The sequence below is a fragment of the Urocampus carinirostris genome, chromosome 15, assembly GCF_059441175.1.
Source record: "Urocampus carinirostris isolate Australia breed hairy pipefish chromosome 15, RoL_Ucar_1.0, whole genome shotgun sequence".
Lineage (NCBI taxonomy): Eukaryota > Metazoa > Chordata > Actinopteri > Syngnathiformes > Syngnathidae > Urocampus > Urocampus carinirostris.
In genome coordinates, this window is record NC_142363.1 from 29,365,057 (window position 1) to 29,381,205 (window position 16,149).

Below are 16,149 nucleotides of genomic sequence, written 5' to 3' on the forward strand. Positions count from 1 at the left end.
AGTACACCCCGAGGATACGGCGTCCCCACCTTATGACGAGTCAATTTACAGTTTGGAATGAGATGTTTAATTGGCCTCTCTTTATGACATTTTCCAGAAAGTCAACCTACACCTCTAGAGCCACATATGGTTCTATAGAACTGCCATTGAGCTTTTTCAGGAACGATCAAAATGGAAAAAGATGAGGAGAGAGGATTACGTTTTTTTCCTTTTTTGTGTTATCCTTTAAGAGGACAAATACAACACAAACGTTCTCCAGTGCTTTACATTTTTTAGAATAAACATTAAATGACGAGCTTTGAAGAGTTAACCCCCTTTTGGTTTTAATTTATTAGTAAATTTATATATGGCTTTCCTTTTTTTGCGGCTCCAAACATATTTCTGTTTTTGTTCTCTTCGGTCGGTTTTGGCTCTTTCGACATTTTGGGTTGCCGAACCCTGGTTTAGAATCTTCTGTGCTTCGCAAAGACTCTGGGAGTCGGCGATACAAGACTTTATTTTTTAACTGTATTTATTTGCTAGGTGTAAAGTTAACAATGATGCTGAAGGAAAAGCAAAAAATATGAATACCATGGAGGAAAAGTTTGCGATTATCAAGAAATATGAAGAAGGCCCAAAAATCACTACCCTCGCTAAGTTGCATGGCCATAACCAGTCGATGATCTGGACTATTATTCAAAGGAAGTGATTAAAGCAAGAAAATCTAAGGGAATGACAATCTGGGCGAGTGGATGGTTAAAAATCAGTTTAATTTTTAATCCGCTGTCTTCTACCCCCCTCTGCATCCACCCACCACTCCACTCAACCAGTTCAATCACATTACATCAAGTAAATAGTTAAATTTTTCATTTACATGCATTTTTTTATAAACTACAATAATATTACACAAAAGTAGTATTTATTTCATTTTATTTCATTTTAAATTCAGGTTTCTGAAGGTCCTAGCTAATTACCATGGGTTTCTATACCATGGGTCTCCATACAGCACTTTCACTTTGCAATGTCAATTCAGAATGGGATTAATGCCGTATCCCGGGGGTTTACTGTACATACAAACTAATGGGCTAATTCGATTGAAGCTGCTGACCTGCAGAGCTTGGACGTGCTCATGAAGACATTTGGACGTGGTATACTTGCGCGGAGCCGCCAGCCATGATTGTGACTCTGACATCCAAGTCCTGGAACTTTCAATCATGTCCCGATGTTCCTTCAGCCAAGCATGTGTCTGACAAAAAACACAAGGTAAGGCTTAACCAATATAAACATAGAAGTGCCAAATTTTTCATTGAAACCGAGGTCAAATGGGTTTTTTCACCTTGCTGATAAGGGTCGTCTTCTCCTCGGCACACTTGACCAGTTTAGCATGAAACTTTTGGACCTCCAACAAGCTGTTTGTGAGGGACAGCGTCTCCTGTGGACTCTCTAAGCCCTGCACGTCTGCTTCCAGTGATGCCACACGTGAGCGCCATTTGTCTAGCTCCTCCCATAACAGCTGCCCACAAAGGCAACAACCAATAGTAAAATTTTCCGACAAGATTCATAAGTCCTCCAAGACTCAGGGATCAAAAAGTCAAAAGTTCCCTTTACTCACCTTCTGGGCTTGTTTTGCATCCGCCACGTTAGGACTTCTGCTTTCCAACCTTTCCTGCACTGACCTGAGACCTGCTTGTGTCTCCAGTAGCTTCACTCCAATTTTGTGCACGGGTCCGCTCTTCTCGATCGCATCTTCAACCTGGATGGAAAAAAATGGGCAAAAAGACAGCTAAAGCAGGGCCAAAGGACAGAACATTAATCTGTGTTGAGGTTGGGATCGCTAGGTGAAATTTCTTTATAGATAGAAACCTATGGTGATGCATGGCTAATGTGTTATGTGTCTTCAGCTGGTAGAGTAGAGTAGCGAGTGGATGCAGAGGGGGCAACAGTGGATTAACAATTAAACAGATTTTAAAACTTCCAATTGCCAGGATTGTCATGCCCTTAGAGGATTTCCTTGCTTCAATCGCTTCCTTATTTTAAATAATAGCCCCAATCGCATATTGGTTGTGCATTCTTTTTGTATTGTATTAATTTATTCAGCCAGTATAAACCATAAACATGATATATACAAGAAATCATTTGACACGCGAACACTCAATAATAATAAAATAATAGATTTAAAAGAATAAAAAGCATAGAGTAAAAAAGATTTTGTAGTGTATAATACAAGGTAACCATATAGAATAGTTTAAAAAGAAAGAAGATGTAAATAACAAGACTAGAGTAGAATAGGTCGGAGGAACTCCGTTAGCATAATAATACTATACATAATAACCTAAATCAATTCCCGTTGAACATATGGATAGCGGAAGGGTAAAAACTCTCTTTAAGACGTGAAGTTTTGTTCGCAATGGAGCGAAGACGGCGACCTGACGGCAGGTAATCAAAGTACCTGCAAGTAGGGTGACTGGGATCGTCTATAATTTTTAGTGTCCGTTTTCTAGTTCGATCAATGTAAATACTTTGCAGGGACGGGAGGCCAGTACCTATTATTTCCTCTGCCGTCCTCACTACTGATTCCATCTTTGACAATTCTTTCTGATTGACGCGACCAAACCAAACTGTGATTGACCTGGTTAAAACGGATTTAATGATAGCACAATAAAAAGACTAGAATGGATTGACGGACTCCGAATGATTTGAGTTGACGAAGGAAGTAGAGCCTTTGTCTGGCTGACTTTAGAATATCAGTAGCATTGACAGTCCATGTGAGGTCAGCTCACAAGTAAGTACCCAGAAACTTGAATGAATGGACCAGTTCCACCTCACTACCATTAATTGACAGTAGCACATGCGGGGGAGGCTTAGTACGGAAATCAATTATCATCTTCTTAGTTTCACCTACATTCAATAATGTATTCTTTGTATTTCTTTATAAAACTAACCTTAGTCTTCATTGTAATCATTGCGACAAGCTTTGGACGCCATAGCCAATAAATACAGTACAAAAAATTACAGTATTGTATCGTCATCGTGTACATTTTTTACAAATCCCACCAGATTCTGAACTAGATGAAGAACAAAAGACCTTGTGTGGTGTAGTTCAGCCAATAACATAATTGAATTTTCATGATGCCGTGACGAAAACCAATAGCAGAACAACATTTTATATGATGTTGACCAATAGCAGTCAGGCAAAGTTGAGACGTTACTCGTTTTTGGGCATGCGAAATAACTTGCTGATGCGGTGTAGAGGGGATAATGCCATTAATAGGGGGTAAAAAGTCATCTTATTCTACAACAAAAATTGAAAACGTCAGAACGTAGGTTCACCACTTTCCGGGCGGCTACTCAATTTGCATGCAAAATGTCTTTGTCATACCAGCAGACATGCTCTGTTCACCTTAGCTTCCACTTGATCCAGGGTCTTTTGGACATCCTGAAGCTGTCCATTGATCTCTGCAGGGACTACGCCATAATCCGAATATTTTGACTTCAGCCTCTGCTGAATTCGATGGAGCAGTGCTTTTTGGATGCAGAGCTGGCTGTGGATTTCCTGAAGACATGCAACGTTTATGTCAGGACACTCCACTCTCAAAATCATTTGTATTTGGGTAGGAACTTTAACAATGTATATAAAGTAATGTAATAATGCATCAACTACTGGCAATTTCTGGCAATGTATGTGTTAGCTTTTGAGCATTCTATCTATCAAAATACAGTCTGCGAAAGCAGTCTACTCTGCATAGATTTTTATGAGGCTGAGCATCAAAAAGCACCCACTTACGATGCAGAGCGCTTCTATTACGCTAACAAATTGCCCACCTCTGCGTTCATACCTTCAGCTCTGCTGTGCTACTGCTTGGATCCATCTCTGACAGGATGCTGTCAGCTGTCGTCAACCAGACCCAGACTACCTGTAGCTCCCCTTGCACTTTTTCTTTCTCCTCCAACTCCAGCTTGATCCACTCCAAATTTTCTCTGGTCCGCTGTCGAATGCTAGGGAACCAGACAATCATGTTCTGTTATGGTGCATGTTTTTATAGTATTAAGGTATATTTTGATAGGCAACAACTATAATACTGTGCTAATTATCAGGATTGGTTTGAGTGTACATGTCACATACCGTGTACCTTTTCTCTGATGATGTTATTTCAAAGTACCTGAATATAGGAGTCTAGTATTCTGGCACCAGAGTGCCGGATAATAAACCTACACATGGAGAGAGGAAGGTATCTTGAAGTGTAAAACAGATGACCTGTTTTCTCCTAGGGGACGGTCCACAAATTATCTATATATTCGCTGAGAAACACTTGACCAGCATGGCCTTTTTCTGATGGTGAACTGGCTCAGTATGATTTTGACCAGAAATAATATCTCCTTCCATCCCACTTGAGCTAAGTCAAAAAAAAACTTTTTCATCTTCAGCCAGTGTGTCTGATTTTCTTCCAGAGGGCATCCGACCAACTTTTATCATGTATCACAATAAGTATCTTTCATTTATGATTTTCGAAGACTGGTAGAAAAGAGTTGTAAATGTGTAAAAGGTCTATTTATCAATTGATTAGGTCCTTGAGACATACATTTACTGCCACCTTACCTGTCGTAGGTGGTCTGCATCTCTTGTAATTGTTGACAGATGGGCGTTGGTGGCGCCTGCTCCAAATTGGTAGGGATACCCAGCAGCCTGGCAACATGTAATTCTAAGGCACAGAGGGCGTTATTTTCGCAGTCCAGTTGGTCCTGGTACTGTTCCCAGCTCTGCTTCAGGTCAAGAAGTTCTTTTGTGGAGGCTATCAACGGAGCAGACTCAGGAAGCTCTTCCTTCATCTGGTTTAGTAGAGCAGAAACCTTTGGTACCTAAGAAACAAAAGTGGACAGCTATTTTGTGTTCATGAACATTTACACATGATTACCACTCCACAGGCCTGTCAAGACGTACACTGTGGGTGATGTCACTCCATTCCACAATCTTCTGTTTGAGTCTGGCAGTAAGTTGAAGTGAGCAAAGGCGGAGTTTGGTTATCTTTCTCCAGGTGGCAGCCATGAAGACCTCTCTGTGCCCCTGGCATCTCTGCTCAGGACACCACTCCACCATCTGTTCAATGTGCTTCTGGACAGAGTCTAGATCACCATGTATGACCTGCACCAGAGAGCCAAAAAACAGTTTAAGTCAGGTTTTAGGAATACTTTGCATCTGCAGTTGGATACCTACGTCAAGCATTTCCAGGGTCTCAGTGCAGTCAGACATAGAATTGACTGTTTGAGGGATTAATTTCTCCAGGCTCTCTTCAGATTTTCTCAGACTTTGACTTATTTCTTCATGGAACTTTTCATATCCCTTTTCGTTTTCTGCACAGCTGTGAGAAACATTTTTTAACAATTTAAAGGTAAAACTACCCTGAATAGCCATAGCGGCAATTGGATAAATGTACAACCTGCTGAGATTCTCCAGTTGAAGGTAGCCTTTTGCCTTAAGAGTGGACATCCTCACAAGGAGCTGACTCAGGATACTTTCTCGGAGACGCTCCACCTCAAAAGGGGCTAGGGAGGGATGCATGGGTACTTGGCATATTTGGTCCATGTGAGTGTGAAAATGATCCTCCAGTGAGGCCAACTTCTCCTGGGTCTCCAATAGCTTTTTACTACAGAGCTCAGTTAAAGCAGGAAGATGCACAGAGACCTCAAAGTCTCTCAATAACTGCAGTGCTTCTTTGACAGTACAGGTGAAGTTTCTCAGTGATGTCCTTGCAGCAGAAATGTTATCCTAGAAGATAAATTCATCACATACGCTGGTTATGTAATGCAGTTCAGTCTTAGCAAATTAAAAAGCGAAGCAGGATTTTGAAAGGAAATGTTAATTGGAAGTGTCAGCAGGTGCCTGTTTTCAACATAACACGTCCACTCGCAGAGCATAAAGCAAGGCTGCAGATTGGTAACTGCCAAAATGACTATCTGCTGTCAACTTTAAACTCCAGAAAAAAACAGGTCCACTTACCATTCGTGAGTCACAATCACTAAGAACACAATTCTTCAAGTCTTCAAGATCTGATGAGCTGGTCCCTTCCTTGAGCGTTTCATTGTGTTCGAGAACCTCCAGTGCTCTCATTTGTGACTCAATAGTTGTTTTCAAAAAAAGTATTTTCTGGTATTCCTTATTTATATCTCTTTCATTTGGCGCCATAAGTATGGGGTTCTGGAGATTCTGCTGAGCTTGTCTGAGGAAGGTTTGTATAAAATTCCTCTCCATGTCGATGTTCAATTCTTTTACCAGAGAATGATTGACAATGCTGAGTTTATTGAGGGTCTTCATTTCCATACTTTTAATGCTTTCCTCATTTTGATGAAGTCTTTGTTGCTCAGCACACAGCTGAGCAGGGTATAGGTCAGTGGAGATCATCTCGAGCTTGGATCCCACCTCCCTGCATAATATATTTATGAGAGGAAAGTGAAAGAGAAGCTTTTGGAGAATTTTGTACCACTCCACCACTGATTTTTCTTCTCCTGACTGACAGAGTTGCTCCTCTGCAGTTTCTTTGAGGTCCTCCAGATTTTGCCTCATATTGAGGTACTTCTCGTGCTCTTTGGCCTTTAATTCAAAGCCAGTCATTTTGCAATCAATTTCAGCAATGGCAGAGTACAATTCGTGCGTCTTCTTTTCTTGAATCCAGGCTTGGAGAAGGTCAATCTTGGACTCATGCTCTAAAAGCGTGTTTTTGAAAGTTTCAAAAACTTGTAGCGATTCCGTTGTCACAGGAAACCTAATTTTACTCAGATCGTCTTGCATCTGCCTCAAGCTTTGTTCAACCAAATCAAGTTCTCTCCTATTTGAATCTATAGTTTGGTTATATTCAGCAATCTCATGTCTGTTAGCCCTTTGGAAGTTGCTAATAGTGCAAATATCTTCCTGTAGGTTGGTAAGCTTGTCAAATAGCTGCAAGTTCTCCGTGATGGTAAGCTCGGACGCAATGTCTTTACTCTTCATCAAAAGTGCCTCACAAGCAGCTGACTTATTTTCCACTTCTACAAGCATCGCCTGGACCTCCTGACAACTTTGATTGATCTCGCCAGCGTTTGTTAATTCCGTTTGCAGATGTGTCCCAATCCAGGAATCAATATTTGCACTCTCCTCTGACAATTTTTCTCTGACGTGCAGACCTGAATCTATGTCCATTAAGGCCTCGGAAAGCTTCTGTGGGATCGACAACAATTGTTCTTCAAGATAATCAAGCACAGTGCGCATTAATGGCATTTCTTCAATTTGGTCCAGCTGTGGCAGAAGTTCTGCTGCAGCCTTCACCTGTGAGTCAAGTTGCCTCTGCTTGACTGTGACCTGGGACTGCAGTTTTTTTAATGCCTGTAGCTGCTGGTGAACCTCTTCAGGGAACAGTGACACCTTCTTGTGCTTTTCTACAATATCGGTCTGAACCTGATTTATCCAGGAAAGGCCGTCTCTTCCCAATGTCAAAATTTCCTTTATGACAGGATGACAGCCTTGCTGGATCGGAAAGGACATTGATTCCTCGGTAAGACAAAGTTGGTCTTTGACATCAATGAGAGCTTCCTTTATCTCTGCCGTTTCTTTGGGCCATAACCTTGAGAGTAGTTCTTCAGACCCTTCCTTTAAATAGTGATATTTGACGTGGGAAGCTTTAACTTTAGCCTGTGCAATCATCAACTGCTTTGCTTTCTTGTAATCCCACTGAGACCCTTCAGGGACTTTAAGTTCTTTACTGATTGATTCCATGTGTTCCCGTAGGAACGATAACTCCAGCAAAAGGTTCTTGCAGGTTTGGCTTTTAAGATCTGTATGACGCAGCGCCTTTTCTACAGATAGCTCTAGATTTCTCCATTCATGATGTTGAGTCCGCAAGATGTCCTTTGCAGCTATTTGATTTGAGTGGCTAAGAAGAGGGTAAAGCTTTGTATGGATGCGGAGCAACTCCCCTAGGACAGTCCTTTTTTCATCAAGATCTCTCTTTATGGAGTTTAGACGTTCCATATCTTTGTGGCAGCTTTCTGCTGGGGAACTACAAGAAAAAAGGGAAAGTCAACAATCTGTAATAGAAATAAAACTACAGTCATAAAATGCTTTTTATGGGCAATGAGAGAAATTTTAGCGAAAGTCATTTTTAGGTTTCTGGCTCTCAGATTAACCAAACTAACACAATTAATCTTGGTAGCACTAAGAAAAGATCGAACTTACAGACTTAACGCATCAAATTCAGCCGTCAGAGTTTCCAAAGTTGTCTTGACTTGTTGAGTGTGATGGCAGAATTCCTGCACAAGGTGAAGCTGGTCCACTTTGTGCTGGATGACAGCGGCTGCATCCTGAGCAGTGGCACTCCATTGTTGTGCCATATACTCCAGAAGGTCAGACCCGTCTGCATTTGCTTCGGTTTGTTGGCACAGAACTGCCTGCTCTTGGGCTATATCTCGACACTTCTGTAATTGAGTAGATAAAAAAAATTGACATTAATCTGTTCTGAGTGGGGGATTCGCAAAGGGAAATTGCCTGATAGAGAGGGATAGGAACCTATGATAATGCGTAGGTAATGTAAATGAAGACAGGGAAAGGTGTTGTGGGACGTAATTCAGCCAATTGCTTATCAGCATTTTGACAATGCCATAACGCAAACCAATAGCAGGCATTTTATATGATTTCGACCAATCACAGACAAGAATCTTAGAGATTTAATCCTATGTATGCGCAAACAACGCAACGTTTTTGGGCACGCAAAATAATTTGTTGTTCATGTTGTATGGTAAGGAGAAATTCCTTAAAGAGGGGCTGAAAAACATCTTATTCCACACTGTAAATTGAAAACTTTGTAAGCCAGGGTCTGAGTATCCCGGGGTCGACTGTACTGTGTAATGCTTACCTCAGCCTCCTTCATCTGTTGGCTCATAGCAGGCAACTGGAGCTTAGCGGGGCCATTCTTAATGCTCAGGAGGTGCGACACAACCCTGCACAAGTGACCATTCATGTCGCTGTGTGATGACATCAATTCTTCTAGAGAATCCTCACAAGATGTCTATAAAGATAAAGGTTAGACCGTGAAGGACTCAATTTATTGGTTAGCAAAAGCAAAACCAGTATACCTCATTGAAGAGTTCCATGTCTGTGTTTGCTCGAAGTTCTGAGAAGATGTCTGACAAAAGGGATGTTTCTTGTACTTCATCAAATGATGCATCATGTACTTGCTCTTCTATTTGAACCTTAGGAAGCACAGGTTTATCCGATTTACTATCTAAAGGTTTCTCTTTCTCTTTTGTGTCCCTTTCTGGTTCGTTTTCATTCTCCTCGTGAGGAGTTCTTATCTCAACTTGGAGAAGATCAACATCAGACCCCAATTGGATGGTCATAGGGGGATCTTGAAATGAAGCATGCTCCTCTGTGTCGGTCAGGATTTCGTGGGTGATTTCTAAAACTTCCACGAGTGTCTCGGTCTTGCGTGTCTTATTTGCGGCATTGTCATGTAAGACAATCTCTATCAATTCCGTTTCGTTTGGTTGAAGTGTTGCCAAAACCACTGCAGGCTCCTCACCTGTGCTCACATCTTTCTGTTTAGTGCTGCTTTCTCTAGACGAGTCTTCATCCTTGACTTTGTTCAGTATATTCAGTTGTAAAGTATCTGTAACTTCACTGCCACAGATTCCATCTAAAAACACAGATCTTTTTTCTAGGTCCTCACTGTCAACAGCTACCTCTAGAAGGACATTGTTGTCTTGGCCCTCTCCAGGGGATTCTTTGGTGGCTTCTAACAGTTCCAACTCAATAAAAGTTTGCATCAGGTTCATTTGTTCAACAGTTTGAGCCTCTGGTGTCTGAGTTTCTGAGTGGACAGCAGATTGACCCTCATTATTTTCTATGACATTTTCGAGTACTGACGGTCTCTCGTGAGTTGTAGGCTCTATTGAACTGGTTCTATTTTCCTCATGCTGTGGTTCCGCGGAAGACTTTGCACTCTTTGACTTTCTTTTAGGTGGTGATAGCTTGCGATCCACCAAAACCGGAGTTGTTGGTTTTGCCTCATTTTCAGAGTTAGAAGGTTGATATTTGGGAACATCTGAGCGACGGTTCTTCTTTTTGGACTTTCTTTTGGTCGCCAATTTTGGAGTTTCTGTTGAAATGGTGTCACTGCTTCCTTGTTCAAAAGTAGTTTCAGCAAATGTCACAATGGACGATTGGAGTCTGTCAGGTTCTTTTGTCTGCCCCTTTTTAAGAATTCCTGGTGAAGGCGCTGAGCTCTTTGACTTTCTTTTGCGCGGCTGTGGAGTTGGAGGGTTAGGTTGGTCTATAGAATTTAATGGCTTTTGCTTGTACAATGTGACCTCTTCCGAATCAAATTTCGCAATCTTTGACTGTCTTTCGGGTGGGGAGATCTCTCCCTCCACTATGACAAATTCAGGCAGATCTGTGACCTGTGGTACTGTTTTCTGACAATGGAACCCTGGAAGCTCTTCCTTTGATAGTAGCTCAACATCTCTCATAACAGATTTACTATTTTCTACCTTTTTAGAGACAAGAACTTTTTCCTCACAAACATTGTCCTCTTGAGATGGATCTTTCTGTAAACGTTCTTCAAGTGCAGATTTAACAATTCCTGACACAAATTCAGAAACAGAAGAAGGTTCTATTCTTAGCGGGTCTTTTCTTAGTTCCTCGCAAACTCTAGGCTTTTCATCCATTTGAGTTGTTTTTAGCTGATCTTTCTGTGAAAGTACTTCAAGTGCAGATCCAACAATTCCTGTAACAAATTCAGAAACAGCAGAAGATTCTACTTTTAAAGGTTCCTCACAAACGGAATGCTGTTTGTCACTTTGAGATGTTTTCAGTGGATCTTTATGTGAAAATACTTCAAGGGCAGACTCAAAAATTCCTGTAACAAATTCAGAAACAACAGAAGATTCCACAAGTCTGGAGTTTTCGCTTGCTACAGTTTTGTCCTTGTTGTCTTGAGATTTTTCCTTTTTGGGTTCTTCTCCTAACTCCTCCATTTCAGGCAGCTGTTGAGATACAGTTTTTACTCTTGTCGTGGGTGGTGTGGACTTCCCATCCTCCTTGTTATGAACTTCAGAGATTTTTGTGACAACATTCGTCATTACTTTTTTCTGATCCAATTCTGGCGAATTGTTCTGTAAAAGTTGATCGACAGCAGATTCAACAATTCCTTTAACAAATTCCACAATGGTAGAAGAATCCACGCTTCCTTTGTCCATAATCAAATGATCAGAAATCCTCTGGACCATGCAGTCTTGAGTATTTCCTTCATCATTCTCCAATCTAAAGTCTTCTTCTGGTACCGCTTGCTCATCTTTTTGTGGAGGAAATGTGACACTTTTTGAATTCCTTGCAGACGGTAAAAGCTTTTCTCCCTTCACTATAACAATCTCAGGAATATCTGTGGCAACTGGAAAAGCTGAGACCGCGTCTTTCTGTGATGGTAAAATAAAATCGCTCATAGCAGACTCAATTAGTCCAGTGACAAATCCAGAAACGACTCTAGCTTCCAAACTCCCAGAGTCTTTTGTTGCTTTCTCAAAGACATTGTGTTCCTGGATGGGGGGAGAGGATTTTTCATAAACTTTCTGAGCAGATTCTTCTTTAGCTAGTGCTGGATTATCATTTCCATCCAGTAGAGTAGATGTAATATTTTTTGATTTTGTGGTTGGACAGAGGTTTTCTTTGTCTGCAAAAACAGGTCCAGCAATTCTAGTGGGAACTGCTGAACTTGAAGACAAGTTTTTGTCATCGAATTCAGGCTTATTTTGCTCTGGTTGTGAGTCAACATCTCTTACAGCGGATTCAATCATTGCTGAGACTGATAGACTCATGACACAAACTTCCACACTTGATGAATTTTCCATTGCTTCTTCATTACCACTGCTTTCTTTGCCATCTTGAGTTTCTAAATTAGACATATCTATTAGCATAGTTGGATCCTCATTTTTAGGTAGCTGTTGCGAAAACTTGACACTCTTGGACTTCACCGTGGGTGATGAAACCTTTGATTCCTTCTCATCATTTGATCTTAAATCAAAATCTCTGATAGCAGATTCGATCATTCCTGTGACAAAATCAGCAACTTGTGCACTTTCAGCGTCTCCTAGAGAGTGTGGATCAATTGTAGAGCTATTTTGTTGAACCGGTGACTTTTCCTCAGCTGTGTGTTTGTTTTTCCGAGGTGGTGCAACTAAAGCTGTCATCGCCTCCTCTGGCTGACTTTCAACATCAGTGATGGGCTGATATTCCGTCTTTGGTTCACTACGTTTCTATAAAAAGGAAAATCATTAAGCAATTTGGAGTCAGTTTTGAAATTAACTATGAAATACTTTAAACATTGTTTAAGGTATATTTACCATTAAAATCTGACGTATAGACATTTGAATTTTCTCTGCTTCTGTAAGATTGTTAGTAATGTCTTTTGAAAGTTGCTCAAACAAATCTTGGTTAAGGCAGTCTTTTAGAAACTGTTGATGATTAAAGGCATCATTTAAAACAGTTTGCAGTTTTTCCCCCTCGTCTGCTGTCGCCTAGTAAACATCAAATGTAGAAAGGAGAGTAATGAGTGGCACATAAGAGAATTGACAGAACTTATAAATGGCATTGAAGGAATGTTGAAAAAGACCAGTACAATGATGCAAACCTGCAGGGATGTAGTTGATTCTGAAAGCTTGGTTTGCATCCAGTCTTGCAGTGCTTGCAGGGAATGACGGAGACAGCGAGCAGTGTTTGTGGAACAGCTTTGTTGATTTTGCCCTAGTCTGGACTGCAAACTAAATAGAAAAACCAAAAAAATAAAAACAATGAACGCTTGTATATCGCGGGGGTTTCGTTCCATAAATAGACTACAGATGTCTATCCTGCGCTCTTGAAATAGTACCTGTCATGTTGCTGACACAGAGATTCTATTGTGGTGCTTAGTTCTGGTGGAAGGTCACTGGAGGCAGCAACTTCGTCGTTGATGGCATTAATTCGAAAATGGAGATCCGTCAATGACTTCTCACATTTCTAAAGGAAAAGAAACCTGTCGTGTCATTCTGTAATGCAAAACGTCCGAACGGAATTTGCTACGAAAGTCTACCTTCAGGCTGTTCCAGTGCTGCTGCAGCAGAGGCACGTCGTTCTGTGGTTGATTGTAGCCGAGTGCCTGGTCCAGAGAGCTTAGTTCCCACAATAAGGTAGCCACCCTTTCTTTCAACTCCCTGGTCTTCTGCTCAGTCTGCTGGTCAATCGCCTGCAGCCGGGCCTCGCAGAATGTCAGTCGCTCCCTCACATCCCGCTCCGAGATGGCGCAGAGCTCGTGAAGGTGATCAACCTCGAGCGTCAAAGCATTGCGACCCCGGGGCGTGCACCATCCCAGCAGATCATCTCTGGCAGCATCCAGGTCTTTCATCTCATTTTGTTCACGGTCTATGGTTTGGAGTAAGGCCTGAGAAGATGAGCACGATGTAAACCCAATCAAGAACTGCACTCGGGACAAATATTTCCTGGCTTTCTCTGTGCTAACCTTGAGTGTGTTGACGGCACCATGAAGACGACCTCGGTCATCTGGGGGAGATTCTAGGCCTTTCACCTGCTCTCGCAACCAATCCTGTGCTACTTCGTGCTGTTCAACAAGCTGTGCGACTTGCCTCTCTGTCACAATTCCTTGCTCGAGGCTAGCCACGGCCTCCTAGTCACAAGCATGCCGGACACAGAGCAAAACTTTGAACATGAGTCAAGATTCCACTTTAGTACTGTATTAGGATCCAAGGATCCAGCACGCCACCCTCCTCCAGAGGGTGCCAACAGGCAAACGGACTGGAGGACCCCACACCTGTTGATCATTAACTGGAACCTGACTCTAATCAGTAAAGGGGTATTAGGACTGCGCTGGCAGAAGAAGCTGTCGGATCATTGTTTGCTTCCTCTTCTTTGATGTTCCAGCCTTGCGTATGTTTCTCAACCTCTAAAAAACTGCTTTTGATTGATTCTGGGTTTCCTGAACTCACCGGCCATGAGTTTTTTCCAGACTGTTTGTGTTTATCATTTAATACCTTCTCCCAAGAGTGGAGCACTTTTTGTTAATTACCATCCCCCTCAATTAACATTTAGAACTCATATCATATCTGAGCTCTTAGGTCCAGATTCCCAAAACCTAACATTTATCTCTGAGTACCACTGAGATAGATTCTTCCATGTGTATAGAGGTTGCTTTTTGTTAATTACCTTTGCCCCCAATTACCTCTTATCACTCATTTCATGTGTGAGCTCTTGTGTCCACCTCCCAAATGTGATTAAGAGTATTACAACGACTTACCGTCAGCTCTTTGAGCACCGTTGAGATAGATTCTTCCATGTGACTAGAGGTTGAATCAGCCCAGATAGGGTCCAGGGTGGTCTCAAACAGCTGTGATGCCTGAACAACATTGAAAAAAAAATTCTATGATATACCATCCTGCTGTTGTTTCCTGTTTGTTTTTTAGTTTGGCCTGCCGGTCTAGTGCTAGACCTGTGAGCGTAGAAGAAAAAGGAGAGGTCCCAGGGATGAGGCCGTGTCGAGCAGGGTCCGTGCTTGGTCTGCCGCTTGCCTGCGCTCTCCAAGGCCAGGCCAGGGAAAGGCACGCGGTAGACTGGATGTCTGCGCCTGGAGTTCGGACAGGCGCGCCTCCGCCTGTCCTCGTTGGTAATTACAGGACACCAGGAGTTCCTCGACACTCTGTAATTGTCTGACAACCAGCAGCAGACAAATCAGTGAAATATTTGAGTGTATTGAGTGAATTCCAATGGCATCGTTAATTTTAGCAAGGCTTTTAAGAATTATTTTTTCACCTCCGTCTGTCATCTGCTGCCTGCAGCACCATTGTCCACTGCTCTTGCAGCTGTTGCACTTTGGTCTGCACCTGCAGCCTGCTGGCCTCTTCTAAGTCGGTTTGTTCACACAACCACTGCATCCGCCTCTCAAGATCTGCTACTCGACTTTCGCCGTTGGACTTGGAACTCAAGATCATCTAAAGAAATACAACATGTCTGAATCACGTTCTATCGGTTTACAAAGACACTTTTTGAATGACGGAGGGCTTACGTGGGCCGTGTTCAGCCGTTCTGCTATCTGGTTCACACTTCCTTGAGTGTTTGTTCCAATACTCTCAAGCTGCTTTCGAAGTTGGTCCAGCCAGGCGTCAGCACTAGCTGCCTGGTTAAAGAACGCTTGGAGCTCCCTGGAAAGTTTGTAAACCACCTGAGCTTTGTTCATTGAGTTCTCAGCGTCGCGCAACAATGCTGTCCACAGCTCCTCCAAGGATTTTAGCGCTCGTTCGGACTCTTCCCTGCTGTCATCGTCCATGCTATCCAGTTGGTAGAGATCCCCGCTTTTCTTCCGCAGTTCGGCCAGCTTGCAGTCGCCTTCCGGTTTGGAACACAAGATGGCCTGACAATAGGAGAAAGGAGAACCTCACAGAGAGCCCTCAACACAGCCCAGAAAATTATCTCTGCCTAGTCTGGAGGAGATTGGCCCTTTATTGTTATACTTTTTAATATCCTTTTTTAAATTTTGTTTTCCTGTCTTGTAAGTCTTTAAATGTTTGTTTTTTGGTTAGTGCAAAGGTATCTTGTTGTAAACAATGAACACTGCGCTGTAATCAATGACAATACAAATCAATTAAAACCAGATCTTAAATAGTGATGCCACCCGCTATCGGTTCAATTTAACTCCCAACCTGTGTGGTTTTGATGGTAACGTCAGGTTCCTTGAATATAGACAGGGAATCGAGTTTTTGTCGTTTGTCTTCCAGCCAGGCTCGGACTTCCTTTTCAGCCTCTTCATGCTCCTTCTTCTGTTGCTGGAGAGACAGCTGACTTTCTGCTTTATCTTGTTGATCTTTGGTGCCCTGCAGGATTCCTTTCCACTGGTCCTCTGCATCCTCAACTCTTTTTTTTAACTCAAGTTTTCGGGATTCTTCTGGCTCCTGCGTGCACAAACTCTGGTAACTTGTCTTGAGGTCCAGGATTTTTTGATCGCCGTCAGACTTGGCGCTCAAAATTGACTATGGAAAGATAGAAATTCAAATTACATGGGCAGAGACTACCACATGGAAACCTCGTCTCACTCATGCCTGTGAAATAATTAAACGCATTTTCACATTTTTGTAAGACGTCATCTAGTGATTGGGTAACAGTCAAACAAT

General features: G+C 42.1%; 1 protein-coding gene across 1 annotated transcript in view; it reads right to left on the minus strand.

The window, feature by feature from the left end:
* Nucleotides 1–16,149, minus strand: part of syne2b (spectrin repeat containing, nuclear envelope 2b) — a 95,513-nt gene that overhangs the window by 44,200 nt on the left and 35,164 nt on the right. Inside the window, exons 46-68 of the mRNA XM_088354986.1 lie at nt 15,682–16,008; nt 15,048–15,392; nt 14,795–14,973; nt 14,475–14,691; nt 14,283–14,381; nt 13,491–13,655; nt 13,065–13,412; nt 12,864–12,991; nt 12,627–12,756; nt 12,340–12,513; nt 9,079–12,252; nt 8,859–9,011; nt 8,183–8,421; nt 5,975–8,006; nt 5,415–5,743; nt 5,192–5,336; nt 4,919–5,119; nt 4,577–4,836; nt 3,816–3,975; nt 3,380–3,532; nt 1,592–1,732; nt 1,316–1,492; nt 1,088–1,225 (exon numbers count right to left, since the gene is read on the minus strand). Coding sequence (XP_088211112.1) covers nt 1,088–1,225; nt 1,316–1,492; nt 1,592–1,732; nt 3,380–3,532; nt 3,816–3,975; nt 4,577–4,836; nt 4,919–5,119; nt 5,192–5,336; nt 5,415–5,743; nt 5,975–8,006; nt 8,183–8,421; nt 8,859–9,011; nt 9,079–12,252; nt 12,340–12,513; nt 12,627–12,756; nt 12,864–12,991; nt 13,065–13,412; nt 13,491–13,655; nt 14,283–14,381; nt 14,475–14,691; nt 14,795–14,973; nt 15,048–15,392; nt 15,682–16,008 — 9,414 coding nt within the window. The remainder of the gene's footprint in view (nt 1–1,087; nt 1,226–1,315; nt 1,493–1,591; nt 1,733–3,379; nt 3,533–3,815; nt 3,976–4,576; nt 4,837–4,918; nt 5,120–5,191; nt 5,337–5,414; nt 5,744–5,974; nt 8,007–8,182; nt 8,422–8,858; nt 9,012–9,078; nt 12,253–12,339; nt 12,514–12,626; nt 12,757–12,863; nt 12,992–13,064; nt 13,413–13,490; nt 13,656–14,282; nt 14,382–14,474; nt 14,692–14,794; nt 14,974–15,047; nt 15,393–15,681; nt 16,009–16,149) is intronic.